Source organism: Saimiri boliviensis, chromosome 3, assembly GCF_048565385.1.
Source record: "Saimiri boliviensis isolate mSaiBol1 chromosome 3, mSaiBol1.pri, whole genome shotgun sequence".
NCBI lineage: Eukaryota > Metazoa > Chordata > Mammalia > Primates > Cebidae > Saimiri > Saimiri boliviensis.
Window position 1 is genome coordinate 165578790 of NC_133451.1, and position 18631 is coordinate 165597420.

The following is an 18631-nucleotide window of genomic DNA, read 5'->3' on the forward strand; positions in this document are numbered from 1 at the left end:
AACATGAAGGCCTTAATGGCTAGGTTAGGAGATACAAGACAACTCTGGGATTTAGTAGTGAATGCTTTCATCCAAGTAGCGGGAAAGGAAGAGGAGAGTAGGCTTCCCTCTTAGCTGTTAATGAATGTTTAGAGACTAAACAGTGAGAAGTAGGGTTAAAACAAGCTACCCAAATGGTGTCTTGGTTGTTGCTGCCCCACTTCAGGGTGGGAGGCAGAAGATACTGACATGACAATGAGGCAGCATCTCCAGGGCCCTAGAAAACAAGAAATTTGGCTATGGAGTCAAGGAGTCCACAAAGCTGAAACAAATGGTATCAGCAATAAGAATAGAAAACTTTGACTAGATTGAAAATACAAGTTTGTTGAGGCTGAGTTGGGCAGTCCATCAAAACTAAAAGTACAGCACCATGTTGCTTAACCAAGGGGATACATTCTGAGAAATGCATCATGAGGTGATTTCACTGTCGTGTAAACATTAGAGAATGTACTTACACAAACCAAGATGGTACAACCTGCTATATACCTAGGCTATATGGTATAGCCTATTGATCCTAGGCTACAACCCTGTGCAGCATGTTACTGTGCAGAATAACACAGGCAACTGTAACACAATGGTAAGTATTTACGTGTCTAAACCAACGAAACACAAAAAAAGAGACAGTAAAAATATGGTATTAGAATTTTATGGGACCATCATCTTTATGTGATCCATATAATGACTAAAATGTCATTATACAATATAGGTTTAAACTGCATGGGTCCACTTACACACTAATTTTTTTTCTGCTTCTGCCACCCCTGAGACAGAAATACCAGCCCCTCTTCCTCCTCTTCTTCAGCCTACTCAACATGAAGATATCATGAGGATGATGGCCTTTATGGTGATCCACTTCCATTTGATGAATAGTAAGTGTATTTTCTCTTGTGATTTTGGTAACTTTTTTTTCTAGCTTACATTACTGTTAAGAATACATTATGTAATACATATACAAAATATTTGTTATGTTATCAGTAAGGCTATTGTCAACAGTTAGGCTATTAGTAAAGTTTTGGGGGAGTCAAAAGTTATATGCAGGCTGGACGTGGTGGCACATGCCTATAATCCCAATCCCAGCACTTTGGGAGGCCATGACAGGCAGATTGCCTGAGCTCAGTTTGAGACTACTCTGGGCAACAGGATGAAACCCCGCCTCTACTAAAACACAAAAAATTAGCCAGGTATGGTGGCAGGTGCTTGTAGTCCCAGCTATTCAGGAGACTGAGGCAGGAGAATCACTTGAACCCAGAAGGCAGAAGTTGCAGTAAGCCAAGATCACACCACTGCACTCCAGCTTGGGCAACAGGGGGAGACTCTGTCTCCACAAAAGCCAAAAAAGGTAAATGCAGATTTTTCTTTTATTGTGCAGAGGGTTGTTATCCCTGACCCCTGTGTTGTTCAGAGGTCAACTGTAGATGATGTTCTAGTGGCTGAAATCAGAAACTACTTCCAACAGCTTTGACTGTGGTTTTCATACCTCTACCTGTAGGAATGGCTGGTAAACCCAGACAAAATTTAGAGTCCTGTTTGACCAGTTGTATTCTGAGACTGGAGAGATTTATAGCACTAATCCCTTTGCAATGAAACAAATAAATGTTGATCTTTGGCCTCACCAGCAAAAAGGAGGCTCAACACAGTTCTAAGACTCTATTAATATAGGAGGCAGTACATGATACCATCAATGGCGGCTCCCAGATGTAAATATGTAGAAACGAAGGTACCAGCACAATCTTGTTTCACTCTGATTGATCTTATGCTTCTCTTAATGTCTGAGTGGCCTTGCATTATACCATGTGTAGTAATTGAGGCTGAAACTACTTGGTGACACTACTCATATGATTTAAATCCATATATGATGATTTAAATCAGGCTTGACAATAATTCTGAACCAGAGTAACCTGGACCCTTTGGGGTTATGTACTTGTAGGTGAGGAAAATAAGCCATATAAGGGCTCTCTATAGGCAACAGGGCATTTTTTGGCCCAGCTCTTGCACTCATAATTATTGGCAATAACACCACATATCAGCAGGTCAGTCAAAGCTCCCTTTCTTGGGTCATAATGTATAATAAATTGGTCCTTCACTACATTCTGGCTGCCTAATAAAAAGACCTATTGGTCCTCCGTTGGAACTTGCAGTTGACCAACTCAAGACCTTGGATGACAGGACTGAGGTTAACACTGCAGGCTGGCTTCTTCCTGCTTCTGTGTCTGATGATAATAGTCTTCATTAATTGCTATGAGACCAAATGAACAAATGTGGTACTGACTAAACAACTTGACTGTCAGATTAATCAGAGTAGCTGATGGAGTGGCATACTCATGTGAAAATTCAAGTTTGCCCAAGAACATGTCAGGCTGAGGAGCAGACTGCTAGAGGAGACTATCCACTATGGACTCTGAGTGTCCCTACATACTAGGTATGCCAAGAATACAATACTTTATTTTTACCTAGTCCATGTCCCAGGCTTATGTTTACACTAAGCAACCTTGAATATGAGGTAATAACTCCCTTTGCACAAAGACCAGGATTTTTTTTGCTTACTATAAAAGCAGTTACTATCCTAAGCTCAGTCTTTCTCTCTTACAACATAACCCACTGTGTGCAGGCTTTCATCATGGGCCCTTTGTGTTCCTCCTATGGGAACTAGAAAAATGAACTGAATAAAACCAACATGAAACTCTGGCTACAGCTTTTGCTGTGAATAAGAAAATTCCTTTGTTTTGGACCCAGGTGTCTTGTGTATTCTGTAGCATCCCCTGAAACAGTAACAGGTTAATTTGTTAGCTTGAAAGTAGGGTAAAATCTCAGACCATGCACAGTTATTGACAGACATCAACTATTTTCTTCTTGGTGACAGCTGGCATTTTAGGCACCAGGACTTGGCTATCAATAAATTTATTTTATTATGAAAACTTATTTTCCAAAGACTTAGCCAATAACACTACAAAAACAAAAAGCCCTCTAATTCCTGTGAATTTATCTGTGTGTGCCCACGTCCGGTAATTATTTCACTGTCTGTCTGAAGTACTAACAGTACTAAATCCAATGCTCGGCGCCACGCCTCAATCTTTGGTGTAACAACATCATAAACTCTTGGCATCTGCTCGAGCTTATTTGAAATGTCTGAATTAAAAATTCTACTATTTAGTTTACTATATTCATTCAAGACGTAAGATGAAGGAGAGCCAGAGTCTGTGGCATTTTGCAGATGATGTTGAATGTATGTGCTGGCTTCAAATTCTGATGAGTAATTGGCAGTGTTATACAGGAGAGTTGAAAGGTATTTCTGCCATCCATTTGCCAGGAGTTTAAGCACAGTTGGTCTATATATTGCTAGAGATGAAGCCAACCAAGAGGAAGTATTAGGGAGCCACCCTGAGCAGGCATGGTTTTCTTTCTTCAGAGATTGTTCTGCAAGAATTTGAAGAGAGCTAAGACACAAAAATTCAACTGCACCACCTCCAAGGAAGACCTTTTCCTCTTTTAGAGCATAATACAAACGATAGGCACAAGTCCAGAACCTATCTTCTTTGCTTTGCATCTGAGCAGTAACTGGGCTACTGAGCACAGCTGTAACCAAATTAATCCCTTCTATTTTTAATAAGATTGCAATTCTGTTGTTCCTATCTACAACATCCAAGGGACTGCTTCTCCAGAAGGTTACACAGACCCCACTGCCCACACAGTCTTCATTCACTTGTGTAATGTAGGCCACCTGTACTGCTCCTGCAGCCTCTGCAAAAGCCTTCATCACACTGCCATTCACTGAGCCAATTACCAACCGCTTACTGTTTATACATTTTTCAATCAAGTGTTCAGACACATTTCCTTGTACCAGGACAAGGTTCACATTGAACTGAATTAGTATCTGTAATATGTGATTTGCCCACAGTTCTTCTGAGCTGTCTTTTTGAAGCTTCATGCTATCTAACACTGTTTTAATATTTGCAGACTTATGAAATCCCAGGTGGCGATAATTCTCTGTGAGGTCACCTTCAATGAGAACTATTCGGACAGGCTGATTCTGCAATTCCTTGATCACAGTAGTATTAGATACTGAGACAACAGTGATATATCCTGGACAAACACAAGAAGTTGTTTCAGGTAAGCCTGGTAGAGAGCAAGTAAAAATTCTTGAAATGTCAAACATAAATGGCATCATACAGTTGCCTTTTTGCACACAAGCATTCTGATATTGCAGCCGTACTGCTGCTTCCACTAACTTCATGCTGCTGTGATCTCCATGACTCAAGCCTACTGCCAACTCTGTCAAATCTTTACATCTGTAAGTTTTGAGAGTAGCTGTAACATGTTCTTGAAATCCATCTGGTTTGCTTACCCGTTCAGTTTTATCTGTCCTATTAAAATGCCTACTGTGGATTAGTACTGAGTTTCTGCAGCAGGTATCTGCAAGCAGGCTGTTTTTCAGAGTTCGCGACATGTTCTTATCTGCTTCAACCTCAGTCTGAGGTTTAAAGAATTCAGATGATTTAAGAGGCCTCCCAGAAAGATTGGAAATGGTCAATGTTTGAGAGGTGACATCTTTGAGACCATGCCCTTCCTCTATCAAGTCAGTATCTGAAGGGATCTGAAGAAAAGGACACAAACTTACACTAAATGTTTCAAGTTGAGAAAATGTCTTTGTGTTGTCCATATGGTCAAATATATTGTGAACAGGTACTTGAAGAGAAACTACCTCTTCACTACAAAAGTGTAAGCCTTCTGACATTACTGACACTATTATGGAAATGGGGACACCAAGATGAAGACATTCTTCAACTGCACTGCTCCAAGCACCAACAAGAAACAAAAGTGTACTGGTTCCAGTTCTGTATGTGTTATTTTGTGCTTGAACTGCTTCACTGAGAAGCTGTCCCACTGCACTGGTTAAATCCAAACTTTCAAGAAGCCTTACTGTTGAACTGATTAATACACTTTCATGGTATTCTTCATCTATAATAAATTTGGATGATTTTAGTGGGCCTAGGAAAGTTCTTCCTGTTTCTGCGAATGATGAAAGTTGTTGAAGTCCCATGTGTCTTCTTTTGTTTATGACTTTGCAAGCCATCACCATGTATCATGATCTGCAAATAAAATAAAAACTTGGAACTTTATTCAGTATAATTCATAGTTATAAATGCTATATAGAAATAAAAATAAGATACGGCCCCTGTTTTAGAGGCACATATAATTTCCATTAAAAGTGGTCAGTGCAATGATACATATAATTCTATAAATGACAAAGGTATGAGGGAATGGAAGATAAGCACTCCACCCAACAGAGGAAATGAAGCATGAGGGCCGTAGGCAATGTTTCCAGATGGCAATTCTTGGAATGGGTCTTGAAGAATAACTGGAGAGTTACAAGTTGAAGGAGGTAGTAGTAAATGCACATATATGTGAAAAAACATAGTGTATTGGGTGAAACAGAAGCAATCTGGTTTTATGGTTTTATGAGAATATAAAAAAATGCAGTGGAACGGCTGGGCTCAGTGGTTCACACCTGTAATCCCAGCAATTTGGGAGGCTGAGGTGGGTGGATCATGAGGTCAGGAGTTCGAGACCAGCCTGGCCAGTATGGTGAAATCCCATCTCTACTAAAAATACAGAAATTAGCTGGTAGTGGTGCATGCCTATAGTCCCAGCTACTAAGGAGGCTGAGGCAGAAGAATCGCTTGAACCTGGGAGGTGGAGGTTGCAGTGAGCTGAGATCGTGCCACTGCACTCCAGCTTGGGCAACAGAGTGAGACTCCATCTCAACAACAACAAAAAATGTAGTGGAGAACAGTAGGAGATGAAGCTCCAGAAGAGGAAAGGAGTCAGTTTATGAAGGGCATTGTGTGCATGGCAAGGAGCTTAAACTTGATCCTGTAATGGTCATTGTCCAGGTTGAAGATAGTTATCATAGAATGGTGATGCCCAAACAACTGAAATGTTTCCAGTACACAAACCAAAACAGTCAAAATTACCAGGTGATACAGACTATTTGTTTATTATGAAACTAATAAACCACAGCATATTCCATTATATATTATAGCACTACAAACATCCCTAGTCATCCCTTCATTTGTTCATTCATTCATTCATGCATTCAGTATTTCTTAAGCACATACAGTGTACCAGGAGGCACTGTGTTAATTGCTGGCAATTACAAAGATAAAGATTAAGTCACATACTCTGCCATCAAGGAGCTCCCCAATCTAATTGTGCAGAGAGATATGAAAATGAAGCATCAAAATCCATCGTGAGGAGTGCTGAGAACAAGTCTGTTCAAAGCGCAAGACACAACCATGGATTCATTCCACCACAGGTTCAATAGGAAAAGTGTGTGGCATTTCTCTTCTTCTTCAGAATAATGAATGCTTGACATAGCTTTCGTCACTGTCTTTCAGTTCCATTGTTACAAGGGAGATCCCCAGCATTACGAGTCACAGCAAACCCAGAAATGATTAGCATTCTTTTTATTTTTTAGACAGGGTCTTGTTCTGTCACCCAGACTGGAGTGCAGTGGCATGGCTCACTGCAGCCTTGACCTCAGGTGACTCTCCCACCTCAGTTTCCCAAGGAACTGGGACTACAAGTACATGCCACTTCACCTGGCTAATTTTTTTTTTTTTTTTTTTTTTTTTTTTTTTTTCCGGTAGAGATGAGATTTCCCCATGTTGCCCAGTCTGGTGTCCAAGTCCCAGGCTCAAGCAATCCTCCTGTCTAGGCCTCTCAAAGTGCTGGGATTACAGGTGTGAGCCACCATACCCAGCCAGCATCCTTTTTTGTTTCTTTGTTTGACACAGTCTTGCTCTGTCTCCCAGGCTGGAATGCAGTGGCACGATCTCAGCTCACTGCAACCTCTGCCTCCTGGGTTTAAGCAATTCTCCTTCCTCAGTGTCCTGAGTAGCTGGGATTACAGGTGTGTGCGACCATGCCCAGCTAATTTTTGTATTTTTAGTAGAGACAGGGTTTCACCATGTTGGCCAGGCTGGTCTTGAATTCCTGAACCATGATTCACCTGCCTTGGCCTCCCAAAGTTCTGGTATTACAGGCACGAGTCACCGCACCTAGCCGCAGCCAGCATTCTTAATGTTTGCTTACAAAGGTGTTTCTCTGTCAAACTCTTCCATTCACTTTAAGAAAACCACTTATGATGCATCTTAAAGAAAGCATGCTTACATTTGCCTTTTATTGCCAGATTTCTTTACTTGGCCTTATAGGACCCAAATGGTAGTGACAGGTCAGGAGCTGGGGCATGGGGCGTGTTCTAATAACATACGGTAAACATGTAGGATAGAGATAGCTTGTCATTGTAGAGGTGCCTGACTGCCACTGAGCCTCACTCCTATACTCACCCAACACATAGTTAATGAGGAGCTACCCCTAACTCTCCACAACCGCATGCCCTCTGAAGCTGTCCACATGGGCTGCTGTGCCCTTGACACATGCCCTTGAGGACTGATCCCACTTGGCCACACAGGGGTTTATGCTCTAGGGTCTTTGAAAGGAGAATTCCTGCTCTTCAACTTTCAAGCCTAAGCCACATTCCAAGGGCTGCTTCTTTCCCTAGAAGAACTTGCTTTTCATTGGTCATTCATGATTTGGGTGAAAAGGTAGAGTCTGTAGTTCTTACTTGCTTAATGCAAAAGGCCTGACTATAGTATTGTGGGGCATCCGGCCACAGGCATAAAAAGAAGGAACAAATATCTTTGTTTAACTTTTTAATGAACTGTTTGTTTTCCATAACAGCTTAACATTCCCACTGGCAACGTATGAGGGTTTCAATTTCTCCACATCCTCACTGCATTAGCTTCTAAGGGCTGTCTTACCAAATTACCCCAAACAATGGGTGGCTTAAAACACTACACATTTATTATTTTTATTATTTGACAGTCCTGGAGTCTAGAAGCCCAAACTCAAAATGTTGGCAGGGCTATGCTCCTTCTGAAGGATCAGGGGAAGAATCCTTTTTTGCTTCCTCCAGTTTCTAGTAGCTCCTGGTGATCCCTGGCTTCTGACTGCCTAACTCTAATCTCTGCCTCTGTTTTATATGGCCTTCTTATAACCCAGTGATACCAGTCATTGGATTCAAGGCCCACCTTAATCCAGTATGACCTCACTTTAGCTAATTATATCTACAAAGAACCTATTTTCAAATAAGATGACATTTTGAGATGCTAGAAGGACATGAATTGGGAGTAGGGTGGGGGGAAATATTCAGTCCAGTATACTCAACAACACTTTCCATTTTTGCTTTTGTAACATTATAGATATCCTAGTGGATGTGAAGTGGTATGTCATTGTGTTTTTGACTTGCATTTTCCTCATATTGAGCATCTTTTCATGTACATTGGCCATTTATATATCTTTTTTGGAGAAATGTCTACTCAAGTCTTTTGACCATTTAAAAACTGATCAGTTAGTCTTTTGTTGGTAAGTTTTAAGAGTTACTTATACATTCTGGACACTAGGGCCTTATCAAATTATGATTTGCAAATATTTTCTTATTCTGTAGGTTATTTTCTACTTTTTTGATAATATACTTTTGTTTTGATGAAATCTAATTTACCTATTTTTTGTTGTTGTTGTTGCTCATATTATTTGTGTCATAGCTAAAAATCCATTGTCAAATCCAAAGTCATGAATAATTATCCCAATGTTTTCTTCAAAGAGTTTTATAGTTTCATCTCTTATTTTATTGACCCATTTCGAGTTAATTTATGTATAAAATTTAAAGTAGGAGTCCAACTTTATTCTTTTGCATGTGGATATACAATTGACCCAGTGCCATTTGGTGAAGAGACAATTCTTTTCCCAATTGAGTGGCTTTAGCATCTTTGTCAAAAATCAATTGGCCAGAGATGTCTACGGATTTATTTCTGGACTCTTAATTCAATTCCATCAGTCTATACATTCATCCTTATGCCAGTACCACATGTTTTTATTACTATAGCTTTGTAGTAAGTTTTGAAATCGGAAGTATGAAATGCCAAATTTGTTCTTCCCTTTGTTTAGCTTTTATATTTATGTTCATAATTCATCTTAAATTAACTTTTGTAAACCGTGTAAGGTAGGGTTTCTTCTTCCCTCATGGATACCAAGTTGCTCCAGAATAATCTGTTGAAAGGACAACCTTGAAAAGACAAAAGACAAGACTGACTTTTTTTTTTTTTTTTTGAGACGGAGTTTCGCTCCTGTTACCCAGGCTAGAGTGCAATGGCGCGATCTCGGCTCACCGCAACCTCCACCTCCTGGGTTCAGGCAATTCTCCTGCCTCAGCCTCCTGAGTAGCTGGGATTACAGGCACACACCACCATGCCCAGCTAATTTTTTGTATTTTTAGTAGAGATGGGGTTTCACCTTGTTGACCAGGTTGGTCTCGATCTCTTGACCTCGTGATCCACCCGCCTCAGCCTCCCAAAGTGCTGGGATTACAGGCTTGAGCCACTGCGCCCGGCCTTGTTTTTGTTTTTGTTTTTCCTTTCTAACATGTTATGAAAGCTTATTAAGTTTGAGGCATTTTACACGTATTATATAATGTAGCATTCACAACAACAAAAACATGAGGGAGATACTATAATCCATTTTAGTGATGTGGAAAATGAAGCAGAATAGTTACATAACATACACAAAATTTCACAGCTAATTTCTAAAAGGCTATGGACTAAAACCCAGGCTTGTCTAATGTCAAAGTCTATATAATTCTACCTTTTAGCTGCCCCTCATCCAGCATGATAGTAATTCACCCTCTCTTCTTTAGAATCTTTTACTGTATTTCTCTCTTCCAAACCTTTCTGCCTTTTTCCAAGGCTTATTCATACTCTTAACTTGCACATGTATCAGAGTCTCTGCTTATGATCTCCTTTTTATACTATGCTTATTAAATCACAAGATATTACTATGGGTAGCAAAGGCAGAGAGAACTTAGAGCAAACAGAAAAAGTCATGGGCTATTTCAAATTTAATCTATATTTAATTTATGTGAAAAAGTTTCCTAGATAGAAAAGGCATGAAGTTATTCTAACATAACTAATGTATAAGCAAAAAGTCACATAAAACTGATATCAAAATCAATATTCAAGATAAATCTGCTTTGGCATTTGAAAAAACTATTTCAAGTTTTAGTAATTTTTTAAAAATGTCTTAGCATTCCCAACTTTAGAAGAGCTCCTAAATTATTATTTTGAACAGGTTATAATTGGCTATAATTAAAATAGAATAAAAACAAAACAAAAATGCCTTATCCTCTAACAGATTGGGTATACAAAGGCAAAGCAAAGAGGATAACAAGGTGATAATTTCAGAGATGATAAGTACTTCCGGCAACTCTTCATGCTATTGCACAAACACAATCTGATTCTTGTCCTGCTATGCACCAATGTTTTCCACAAACAGTTCTCTGTTTTCACTACTTGTCAGCTTAATGTTTCTTGGACTTTTTTTTTTTTTTTTTTTTTTTGAGACGGAGTTTCGCTCTTGTTACCCAGGCTGGAGTGCAATGGCGCGATCTCGGCTCACCACAACCTCCGCCTCCTGGGTTCAGGCAATTCTCCTGCCTCAGCCTCCTGAGTAGCTGGGATTACAGGCATGTGCCACCATGCCCAGCTAATTTTTTGTATTTTTAGTAGAGACGGGGTTTCACCATGTTGACCAGGTTGGTCTTGATCTCTTGACCTTGTGATCCACCCGCCTCAGCCTCCCAAAGTGCTGGGATTACAGGCTTGAGCCACCGCGCCCGGCTGTTTCTTGGACTTTTTAAGTGTGTCATGGAAGAGCAGAGTCAGACTATTTAACTGGAATTTTGACATTAGAAGAAGTTTTCTTTTCCAGAGATCATGTCCAGTTTTGTCGAAGGTATTCAGTTTAGAGTAATAAGACATGCAATGCTTTCAGAAGCTGCATTTTGAAAAATAACAGTATTTTCTTGATGGGCATGATCAGTCTTTTCATCATCTAAATCAACTGTTTGCTCATCTCCAAGTCTATTCCCAATATAGAAATCTAATCATATCACTCTACTGTTTAAAAATCTCTAACTCAGAAAATAAAGCTTTATGCGTTTGACACAGGAGTCCCTTTTAAAAATATCCTTTCACTCCTAGGCTCAGAATTTTGCAAGGCCTACCCATTTTACTTGGAGTGAAAGTCCTTACAACGCCCTGATTATCTGCAGTCCTTTCTTTAACCTTCTGACTTTATCACTATTTTATCCCTCAGCCACTTTGTTCTGGCCTCCTTTCTGTCATACTTTGCATGTTCCCTATCTTAATGTTTCTGTTCTAGTTGTTCCCTCTTTCTGGAATGCTCTTCCCCAGGAAATCTATTGCTGCATCACCTTCAAATACTTTCTCAAAATTTCTGCTTTTCAATAAGGCCCACTCCGAGCATTTTACTGAATACCACAAATCCTCTTTTCCCTCTCGACTCTGGATTTCTTCCATCTGTTCGCTTTCTTTTTTCTATAACACTTATCCCCTTATAAAATAGGATATAGTTTACTTATTTATTCTTTATAAACGACATCTCTCTCTCGGAATATAATTTTCAGGGAGGCAATTTTAGTCAATGACATATATCCTGAGTATCTAGAATATTGCCTGACACACAGCAAGTACTCTATAAATATTTGGTCAATGAATGAATGAATGTTTTGTTTTACCATATTTGTTCCCCCAAATTTAAGTACAAAACTGAAGCAAGAGAAAACAGATGCCACTTTTAGTATTTCTCCAACATAAATATAAGGTTCGACCATCCTTGGAGTTGACATGATACCTATTTGGCACCGCCTTAGTTGAGGCCCTTTAATTGCTTCGAATGAGGGTTCCTCCTTCACGTGGTGGTGGTCAGAATTAGCACTGATAAAGCACAAACCTAAACAGATTACTCCACTGCCAAAAAACATCTATTTATCTTAAAAAAGAAAGTCTTTACTCCTTGGCTTGATATATGTGCCCTATAATGTAACCTCAACCTAATTTATGACTCCTCTCCCACCTTTCCCTATAACCCTCATGATCTTGTCACACTAGAACATATCATTTATTTTCACTAAGTGATAACTGATTTGAATATTCTACATTTTCTTCATCTCCATGGATGCTATAGAACTTTCGTGACCCAAGGAAAATGCCTCATTTCCTATCAGGCCTTCTCTAACGCCCTGAAGCTGTCCCTCCTTTCTGTGCTCCCAAGGTACTTTCTACAACCTTAGACGAAAGCAGATTAAAAACATTGTATTATGTTTGTGTCTCACTCCCCCACTAATCTGTAGATTTCTTAGTTATTCATCTTTTATATTCTACTTTTATTTTTTTCGAACTCACCCAGTAATTGTCATAGTGTATGGCATATGGAATGCATTAAATACATTTGGTAGATTTAAGAGTGCCTATGTGTTTAATGTTTTCCTGGATAATGATGATGATTAATGTTCTAAAGGGCAGTTAGATTCATTAATGGCTATTTTTCAAAACTGATTACATCCTACTCAGATATACGAACTGGAATCTGAGGCTATAATTAAAAAAAATATTTAACTAGCAGTAAATATTCCAAATATAAAAGCCTAAATCATAGTGATATAAAAATAGGTTAATATACTACTCAGCCTTTTAATTGTCATTAGATCAACCATGATCCAAGAGCTCCTAGAAATTAGGATTAGGTTGGGAATATACTTGGTTGCTATTCATTTCTGGGTCTCAGAATCCCTTAATATTGTATTAAAAATCAAGCATATCACCTTGAAACTGTCAAGAGCAATTTTCCAAGTGAGAAAAATGACATGAAAACCACATACTAAAGTGACAACATTTTACTTAACTCAAAAATTATCTTGAATTTGCACCATTTTAATTTTCACTGAGTAACTTTATATGGAAAAATCACCTGCGATATGAGGATAACCTTACCTATTTTCCAGAAGCCTAATGAGATTTTTATCAATGATTACCATGCTTGGGTGTCTGTCTGGGATGTCATATGAACAAGACAGGGTGATTGATGGCTTTGGAAAATGTGCCATGTTTCTACTTACTAAAGCATGAAAAGTAATTTGACAGAGTGCTTCGAGAATGCACTTTGCACATGTTTTCCTGCCCTACCTTCGGGGAGATAAGTGAGACAAGAGAAAAAGACTAAAGTTAGTATTCTTCCTGAATCCATTAGAATCCAGTATGGTTTTTAGAAAATATCTACTCTAGAGAAGGTATTGTAAGAGGCATAAAAGGGGTCCGCATGTGTGAGCAGTTAAAGGTTAGACGTTTTAAGATTCTGTCACCTCTTCATTCTCACCAGGAAGTCAGTGGTACACCCTACATCAGTCTTTCTTCCCTGCCCTTTCAGCTGATTCCTGGCCAAATTCAGAACGGGCAGAACCTGCAAATCTGGCCCTCTGAACAAGAGATTGAGTTCGTTAACACAAGTTTCACGAGTAAGTCTAGGCCGTTACTGAGTCAACTGGATAATCAGACTACCCGTGTCTGACTCAGGAGTGCAGATCAAGTTGATACGGTTGGACAACTGGCCAAAGGAAATGGCTGGGGACGTGTGTGTGTGTGTGTGTGTGTGTGTGTGTGTGTGTGTGTGTGTTGGTGTTAGGGGGAGGGGTCCGATAGTAATAATGGGTGGGGCCAAAGTCCTACCTCAAAGGCAAATGCTACAGGCAACATATGTAAAAATGTTTATCTATGCAGTGAAGCTTTAAGTACGTCCCAAGACCCACGTTCCTCCAACGACACTGTTGCCCCATGCCACTGCTATACAGAAATGTTGGTGTCTACCAGGCCAGAATGCCTGCCCAAAACAGGGAGGAGGTCAATGGCTGAAGGCCAAGTTCCAGGCACCGGAAAATGAGGAAAGTCTAGCGGCAAAAAGAAAGGGCAGTCCCTCTTCCTCTAGCACTCCCAGCACAGGCTGGACCAATTCACTCCAGGCCCCGGATTCTCCTCTTTTCCCCGGCCCGAAGAGGGCAAGAAAAGCAAACACAAGGGCTTCCAAGTCTTCAGCCAAGACTTAGCTTAGCAGTCGGCGGAAGCGCTTCACTACTAACCTCGCTCCTTTCTTCTCTCCTACGGGGGGCTGGAGTTCCCGGCTTCCCACCGACCAGACGCAGTACTGGCTGGGACAGTATCACCGAAACAGCCAGGGCTAGGGCGCCCCCTTCCCCGCCGCAGTTTGCGCATGTGCGAAGGGGGGCGTCTGGGGGCGCGGGTGGCTTGGTTGCTAAGAAACACAGCTGGAGAGGAAGGTTCCGCTTAACGGCGGGAAAATCGCGCTATTGGTAGAGAGTAGAGAGAAAGGGCCGGTCTGAAGGCCTTCTTTTCTGTCCATTGGATGAACTGGATATCAATCATTCAGGCTGGGTGGGAGGGGCTGAGAGAGGTCGGCGAAAGCGGCCTTAGCAACTGCCTGTGAGCTGTAAAGCCTTGGGTTGGGCGGGGCTGCGGGAGGTGACGCCGGGAGGTCGCGGCTTTGAGCGCCGGCTGGGGACCTGCTGAGTGAGAAGCTCTAACCTTCTGCTGGGGCCGCTGCTGAAGTTTCTACCCCAGAGCGAGGAGGGGATTGTGTTTAGTTTACGCGCTGTGTTATTCCTTTCCTTTTCGTCTTCCTCGGTGTCGTTAGTAACCTCCCCCAACCTCGTGTAGCCAAATGGAAGCGCATTGTCTGAGAGTCGAGGGACAGAAGAGCGACTCTCCAGTTTTTCCTCTCATCAGCCCCATCAGCTGCTGGGACCCACAGTCTACAATAGGTTAGGAATAGAAGCCGCGCTCTTCAGCCTAAAAGGAACGGAGTACAGAGAATGAGATACTGCAGAACTGTCGGACGACCTGATGGGGCCGACGGCGAGCTCCAAGAACCACGGCCAGGGGAGCTCCAGACGCTGCCACTGTTAGGAAGGTGAGGATTCAGAAGGCTGCCCCTGGAACTGTTGAGTTGGAAACCACACCAGTACATGTGCAGTCCAGGGATCAAGTATCTACAGCTGCTACAACCAACTCCTACCACATGTAAAACTGGCGATCCACAGGAGTAAGGAAGGAGTGCAGTTGCTGCCACTGCTTCTTGGCCCAAAGCTGGAGAGAATAGACTGCAGGAGAGGCTGCAGGAGAACCTGAGGAGTAATCCCAGATCCCTGGAGTAGTTTTTCACGTGGAAAATGTAGTTTTTCCCTTTTCAGCTTCTGAATTATATAGGATAGCATGCTAGATGAAGGTGGGAAGGGATGCTGTGTTTCAATCAAGCATGTCCCACAAAATAAGCAAATTTTATTATTTAGACATAGGCATATATGAAAGTAAATATTTCTTAAAGAGCTGCCTTTCAAATATACCAAGTACATATAAAAATTGGCACATTTTCAGAGGTACCAAGTACATCATCATTGCATTTTAACACAGTACCATCTGCCATTCTAGGATACCTTCCTTTGCCTCTTTTCTCTCTCAAAAGGCCCTAATTTTAAAGAAAAATCTAACTGGTTAAAAAAAAAAAGAACCAGATTTTTCACCAAGACTTCGATAACCTAAAGCACAAATATTAGCAAGAGGAAAAGGGGGAAATTGTTGAGGTTCATTATATAGTAGGCAATAGGTACTTTAATAGTTTATTATCAATTATTCTGGTTCTGCTAACTATTCTAGTTATGTAGTTTATCTTTCACCCACGCGGGTGTGTATTGCAGGCATCTAACTGTTGTACTGGACCGAGCATAGAAAGTCAACACCAAGACAAAAGTATGCCAAATTACAGGGTTCATTTGCCGGCGGCCACGGAGGACTCGCGTCTCTCCAACCCGAGGCAGGGAAAAAGAGGGTGCCGACACTTTTTATACTCGAAAAGCCACCTTGGGAGTGGGGGTGAGAGTGTGGGGCGGGGGTGGAGGTGAAGGGATTCAGACATTCTGAGGGCCAGGGGATTCTGTAAATCACTTCTCCAGCAGGCAGGAGGGTCCGGGTCTCCGGACTCCAGGGCTAGAGGACTTGTTACTTCGATTGTTACCTAAGTGGCTTACAGAAGTCAAGATAAGCGTTAGTTTGCACATTGTCGGAGTTAAGGTAGAAATAGCAGATCTTAGTCACTTATTACAAGCTGCAGGAGCTAGGATGGAATTAGATGGGGATGCTTATTCTGGTTATTACCGGTAAGCAAAGACTAGCAACTCTGGCAGTTACTGATAAGCGGCTTTACCCTTTGCATTTTGCAAAGTAAACTAGCAGCTGTATTTACAGAGGCCAAGGCCTGCAGTTATTGTGAGGAGAATGGGGCAGCCGGTTCAACTTATTTTAAAAACAGCGTTTTCTTTTATAAAATGGCATTGCTCAGGTTCTAACTTTAGGCTAGCTGTGCTACATAACTACCTTACAAGTTCAGACTAATGGAAGAAAAGAGCAGCAAAAATTGAACTGAATGAATCCCAAAAGCAAGAAATGAAAGAGGCCCTTAATTTATTTGCTATTGATGGGTCTGGAACCATTGATGTAAGAACTGAAGGTTCCGAAATCATTTCTAATTCTAAATCATTTTTAAAACCATATGATTTGTGACAATCTTTTTTCTTTTCTTTTCTTTTCTTTTCTTTTCTTTTTCTTTTTTTTTTTTTTTTTGAGTTGGAGTCTCGCTCTGTCACCCAGGCTGGAGTGCAGCGGCACAATCTCGGCTCACTGCAACCTCTGCCTCCCGGGTTCACTTGATTCTCCCGCCTCAGCCCCCTGAGTAGCTGGGATTACACCACGCCCGGCTATTTTTTGTGTTTTTATTAGAGATGAGGTTTCACCATGTTAGTCAGGCTGGTCTCAAACTCCTGACCTCGTGATTCACCTGCCTCAGTCTCCCAAAGTGCCAGCATTACAGGTGTGAGCCACCCTGCCCTGCCCATTTGTGGCAATCCTTAAGCCTTTCTTTAACAGTAGGCTTCTGAAAGCTTGAAATAAAGTCTCTTCAGTGCATATGCCTACCCTGCATTTAACAAAACAATATCCTTGTTAAGCATTTTAGTTGTGTTTTATAAATGAGTGGGCAAAAGCCCAGGTATAACTGATGTACCTGATGACACAGTAGGATTGGAACCTGCTGACCTAATTTTCTATGTTTATGCCCAGTCCGTGGTAGAAAAGAGAGAAGCTCTTAATAGGGAGTTAAAAAGCTTAGAACGAAATCATGGCATATTGTAATTTATTTTTTTTCTGTTTCAGATTGCAATGTGGGCCTTAGGATTTGAGTCAAAGAAAGAAGAAATTTAAAAAAGGATAGCTGAAATCAATAAAGAAGGAATTTGCACCATTAGTTTTGAAGATTTTTCTTTTTTTACCATTATGAGTATAAAAATGGTATGGTTGTGATTTTATTTTTCAAAGAAATACTAGCAATAACCTGCTATATTTTAGGGCTGGAGCAATCAGAGGTTTCATAGAGAAAGAAATTAAACTAGGTTTTTAAGGATGGGAGATAGGAATAGCAAGAATAAATATGGTTTCAGGGTAGTAATGAGAAGACTGTGATGTGGAGAAGAGGTTTTTGTCAGGAAATAATAAGGCTACATCGCAGGATAGAGAGAAGTTTGGAAGCCTTGAATTCAGCAAACATATACTGAGTACCTGTTTTTGCCAGGCACTATTCTAAGGAGCATTGAAAGAGACAACCTTCCTGTTTTGAAGCTTACATTTTTGGTAATGGATCTGAATTACTAGGATTAATAAGAGATGCATTCTCTACCACCCTGTGCCTCTTCCACTTCAATAAGCTCTACATTTAAGCACCCTGAGGACAGATGTGAATACATAATGGTTAAAAGACCCATAAATAAAATCAGAACTCAGCTGTTTGGCACATTGCTGCTTTAGACCCCAAGGATCTAATCTGTCCAGCTTGATTAAAAAAAAAAAAAAAGAAAGACTAATAATAGTTGTTTCTTCTTTAAAAGAGTAAAAAAGATGAAAAAGGCCGGGCGCAGTGTCTCAAGCCTGTAATCCCAGCACTTTGGGAGGCCAAGGCGGGTGGATCACGAGGTCAAGAGATCGAGACCATCCTGACCAACATGGTGAAACCCCGTCTCTACTAAAAATACAAAAAAATTAGCTGGGCATGGTGGCGCGTGCCTGTGATCCCAGCTACTCAGGAGGCTGAGGCAGGAGAATTGCCTGAACCCAGGAGGCGGAGGTTGCGGTGAGCCAAGATCGCGCCATTGCACTCCAGCCTGGGTAACAAGAGCGAAACTCCGTCTCAAAAAAAAGATGAAAAAGAAGAAATATTGAAGGCTTTCAAATTATTTGATTATGATGATACTGGAAGTATAATACTAACCAGTATCAAGTTGCTAAGGAATTAGGGGAAAATTTAACATGATGAGCTTCAGGTAGATTTTGCTTATTTTTATAATTATAATTTACATATAATTATAATTTTTTTTGAGACTGAGTCTTGCTCTGTTGCCCAGGCTAGAGTGCAGTGGCATGATCTGGGCTCCCTCAACTCCACCTCCCAGGTTCAAGTGATTTTCCTGCCTCAGCCTCCTGAGAAGCTGGGATTACAGGTGCCTACCACTGCGCCTGGCTAATTTTTGTGTTTTTAGTAGAGATGGAGTTTCACCATCTTGGCCAGG

At 40.9% G+C, this 18631-nt stretch overlaps 1 protein-coding gene across 1 annotated transcript; it reads right to left on the reverse strand.

The window, feature by feature from the left end:
- Positions 1–2926: 2926 nt before the first annotated feature.
- On the reverse strand, positions 2927–14262 carry BBS12 (Bardet-Biedl syndrome 12). Its single transcript, XM_003936238.4, has 2 exons — positions 14084–14262; positions 2927–5126 (listed from the first exon to the last, which is right to left on the reverse strand). The coding sequence occupies exon 2, from the start codon at positions 5114–5116 to the stop codon at positions 2984–2986; it is 2133 nt and encodes a 710-aa protein (XP_003936287.1). The 5' UTR covers positions 5117–5126; positions 14084–14262; the 3' UTR covers positions 2927–2983.
- Between the last annotated feature and the right edge of the window lie 4369 nt (positions 14263–18631).